The following is a 4,182-nucleotide window of genomic DNA, read 5'->3' as shown; positions in this document are numbered from 1 at the left end:
ATACGTATCTAAGTGGTAAAGGGTTCAATCTCAGCGCGGGCCCATGTCGTCATATTGGTCAGGTGAATAAAAATGACGACACGCTCGTGACGTCAGTTTGCTACTTATTATAGTGTGTAAAATACAGATACTACTGCACAAACCACTGACTCATCAGCTGGGAACTGCCTATCATCAAGTGTTTCTATCCTTTAATCCCAGGACACTCTCCGGGAAGTGGATCCGTAGTGTTGGCCAAACACTACGGGTCAGTGGTTTAGCGTCCAGCTCTTCTCCTCTCGCATCATCCACAGCCAGTTGGATGCTTTTTCTGCAGCTTGTCCAAGTCTGCCTACAGCCCTCTTCCTGTCACCTCCCTTGATCCCAATGTTGCTGAGCATTCTCCATACTGATTGGGCTGGAAATCCTCTGCACCCTATTTCAACGGGGAACAGCCAGGCACTCCAACCGCGACTTTTACACTGTTCTTGTAGCTCAGTGTACTTTCCCATTTTCCGCTCGTAGGCCTCATCACACCTAGTCTCCCAGGGTACAGTGAGTTCTATCATCACCAGTTTCTTGTCCTTGGGAGACCATATAACTATGTCTGGTCTCTGTGTGGTATGGACTATGTCTGGGAATACCAGCTGTTTTCCTAGGTCGACCTTCATCTCCCAACGCTCTGATTCATCAAGGATAGATGTTGCTGCGGTTCTTGCCTTCTTGGCAGTTTGTCCTTCCTTGACGAATTTGATTGTTGGTACTGCCTTCTTGTTGGTAGGTCTTGTCTTCCTTCTCTCCCGCTCTAGTATGTCTGCTAGCTCCTTGAGGACTGTGTCGTGCCTCCATCTGTAGCGGCCTTGTGTTAGCGCTGTCTGGCAAGATGAGAGGGTGTGCTGCATTGTTCCTGGTTTGTCGCACAGCTGACACTTTGGGTCTTCCACTAACCCCCATCTGTGTAGATTGACTGGAGATGGCAGCAGATCATATACGGATCTCAGTAGGAATTTGAGTCGTAGTGGTTCGTAGTGCCAAATGTCTACCCATGTCAGGTGTCTTTCTGTGGTCTGCCATTGTGTCCATGCGCACTGCCCTCCCATCCCGACTGCTCTGGCGCGCCTGTCTTCCTCTTCTGAAAGCCTGATCTCATACTGGACCATTTGGCTTCTTTCTTTCTTACTGGCAGTGCTCCAGCGTTGTGGTTTTGAACTGCCCAGACCTTGTCTTCCTATAGCTGTGGTGCCTACGATGTCTTTGTGTCGTAGCCTGCTTTCTGCCTGGGCGACTGCCTGGCTTGCTGACCACTTTCGCCCTGTGCGTGTCTCGATGCCTGCCTTCCATATCATGTCATCTGATGACTCTTTTAGGGTTACCACCAGTCTTCCTTTGGCAACCTTGAACTCTTCAACTAGTGAGGTCATTGGGAGTTGAAGTTGGTTGGTTCTGCCATACAGTCCAATGCTGGTGAAACTAGGAGGGACACCAAGCCATCTCCGGAGATGCCGGTTGATAACTCTTTCGAATCCTTGTACAGTGGTTGTAGCTATCTCGTACAGCATAAGGGGCCACATAAGCCTAGGTAGTAACCCATGTTGGTAGAGCCATGCCTTAAACTTGTCTGGTCTATAAGCTTCAGGCCATCTTGGAGCTGGTTTTTGACTCTAGTGATGTTATTAGTGTCCTTCAGGCTGGCGTCGTACCACTTGCCGAGGCACTTGACTGGACTGTCAATAATGGATAGAATGTCTTCCCCTTGCACCTGTAGAGTGAATCTTTTGGTGACCTTTCCCTTTTTGATAATCAGGCTCCTTGACTTCTTGGGTTTGAACTTCATTCGTGCCCATGTGACTGTATCCTGTAGGGCTGTTAGTACCCAGCGGGCCTGTACATGTGTGGTGCTAGTGATGGTCAGGTCATCCATGAACCCCCTGCTGGATGGGAGGTGTATACCTGACGCTGTTTTTGGTCCTCTGGTTTCCCTCTTCGCGGCATTGATGATCAAGTTCATGCCCATCACGAATAGTACCACTGAGATGGTGCAGCCAGTTACTATCCCCTTCTCTAACCTCTGCCATGGCGTTGTCTGGTCACCGATTGAGAATCGAAGCTGTATGCCATCAAAGTAGCCATTTATGATACCCTGTATATGCTCTGGGATATGATAGTGCTTCATTGCTTCTTCAATAAGCTTGTGTGGTATGGAGCCATAGGCGTTGGCGAGGTCTAACCAGACGACTGTGAGGTCATTGGCGTTCACCTTTGCTTCACGGATGATCTGACTGATGGCACTGGAGTGTTCAATGCAGCCAGAGAAGCCCGGAACCCCCCCTTTCTGTACTGATGTGTCAATGTACTGATTGGTTGTCAGGAACGTGGTCATTCGTCTTGCCAGGACAGCGAAGAATATTTTCCCCTCCACATTCAACAGTGAAATGGTTCGGAATTCGGTCACATGTTTGGAGCCCTTTTCCTTTGGAGTAAATATTCCCTCTGCCTGTTGCCAACAATCTGGGACTTTTCCTTTCCGCCATATCACCTTAAGTAGGGTCCATAGTCTTCGTAGTAGCATCGGGCACATCTTGTATACTTTATAGGGTATACCGTTTGGTCCTGGTGCGGAGCCGCTTCTTGCTTTCTTCACTACATCAGATACTTCCTTCATTGTGGGTTCTTTTATGTTTAGTGGAATTGTGGGTTCTGGGACTGGTTCAATTCTTGGACAGCTTCCTAATGGATTATCTCTTGCTGGATCGGAGTGTGTGTCCTTTAGATGCTGTTGTATCTCTTCCATACTGCTTTCAAGCTTCCCAGATTTTTCTTTGTCTAGGAGTCCTTTGGAAAACTTGTATGGATTGGCTATGAACTCAGCTCGCCTCTTGGCTCGCTTCTTCCGCTTGTCTCGGAGTTGTTCTGCCTTACGAAGATCGGTCAGTTTCTGTCTGAGTTCATCTCTAAGCTGCTGAAGTCCGGGTCTTTCCTCTATATTTGCTTTTTGGTAGGATTTCCTCAGTGACTTCAGCTCTTTCCTAATCTCTGTGATCTGTCGTTGTCTTCTATTTGGCTGTGCAGGGGTTCTGGTGGGTTTCCGTTTCACCTCACCAAATCGTTCTTTGCCGATAGAGTGGACAAGGTTGGTCAGAGACTTCAGTTTCTTCTCTACTGGCCCTTGGAGTGTTGTTTCCAGGATGGTGTTGAGGTCTTCATCAAACTGTTTCCACAGGTTCCTGTCACTTGTCTTGGGCCATGTAATTCTAACCTTCTGAGCTGTGGCATTAGTATTGGAAGCTGTATTTCGGGTGTTGTGCTGTGTGTCTGTGTTTGGCCTCAGGTCGTCTGGAGTACCTAAAAGCTCTAGAAGAGGGTCATCTTCTTCGAAGATGTCGCTGACTTGCGAGACAATATCAGGATCTGCTGAATTGGTGCGTGGCTTCTCAGCTGCGTAGAGGTCCCCAGTACTGTGGGTTGAGTCCTGACTAGGATCCTCCCACGTCTCACCAGATGTAAAATCTGAGCGTTGCCGCTGCCTTGCCGTGCTCCCGCATGCCGTTCTCCCTTGATGAATACGCAAGCCTCTAAGGTTCTTGCACACCTTTCCACATCTACACTTCACCTCTGCCTTTGTTCCGGTCAATGTCGATTGGACTAGCCGTGTCGTTGTCGTAAAGATATACGTTATGTGCATAACGCAATCAAGTTGAAACTAAGATCTACGATATTGGCGGTTTATATTTGGACCAAAAGCAAAGTTCTTAAAGGACGTTCAGTATCGCTTCGCCTTAATCTATGTGTGCGTGCATTACAGGTAGTACATGTTTCGAGATTCCCCTCATCCATGTATTGAGAATGTCGGTCAGCGCACGGATAAACTCAAATATCAGCTGTAAAAATATGCACATATTCCTTTTCAAACTCCGAGTTGATCCAGACATAAAACTCACAAATGTGCGAACACCAAATTGAGCGTGACGATAAAACTCAATCAAAGTACTGACAGTACTGGTGTGACGATGCTTTTAAGAGGATGGATATAAAAGCATCAAGTTAAGTTTATCTACATCACCATAATCACCACAATTGTATGTTGGTACAAAAAAAAAATTGGTACAAAAATTTTGCGGAAAAAATTTGGGTATGAAAACAAATTTGGGTACGAAAAAATATTTGGGAACCAAAAAATTGGGACCGAAAATTTTTTGGGTACGA

At 47.0% G+C, this 4,182-nt stretch overlaps 2 protein-coding genes across 2 annotated transcripts; both read right to left on the bottom strand.

Moving 5' to 3' along the window:
* Positions 1–248: 248 nt before the first annotated feature.
* On the bottom strand, positions 249–1,400 carry LOC127840342 (uncharacterized). Its single transcript, XM_052368750.1, has one exon. It carries the CDS (start codon positions 1,398–1,400, stop codon positions 249–251), a length of 1,152 nt encoding a protein of 383 aa, XP_052224710.1.
* Positions 1,401–1,522: 122 nt separating this feature from the next.
* Positions 1,523–3,661, bottom strand: LOC127840341 (uncharacterized). The gene has a single exon (XM_052368749.1). The coding sequence runs from the start codon at positions 3,659–3,661 to the stop codon at positions 1,523–1,525; it is 2,139 nt and encodes a 712-aa protein (XP_052224709.1).
* Positions 3,662–4,182: the final 521 nt, after the last annotated feature.

The sequence above is a fragment of the Dreissena polymorpha genome, chromosome 8, assembly GCF_020536995.1.
Source record: "Dreissena polymorpha isolate Duluth1 chromosome 8, UMN_Dpol_1.0, whole genome shotgun sequence".
In the NCBI taxonomy this organism is placed as follows: Eukaryota; Metazoa; Mollusca; class Bivalvia; order Myida; family Dreissenidae; genus Dreissena; species Dreissena polymorpha.
This window is presented reverse-complemented; position numbering and strand designations above follow the sequence as displayed.

What these genes read in the sequence shown, in the direction of transcription:
- LOC127840342 (XM_052368750.1), bottom strand. Translation starts at nt 1,400, where the DNA reads ATGACCTCACTAGTTGAAGAGTTCAAGGTTGCCAAAGGAAGACTGGTG.
- LOC127840341 (XM_052368749.1), bottom strand. Translation starts at nt 3,661, where the DNA reads ATGCACATAACGTATATCTTTACGACAACGACACGGCTAGTCCAATCG.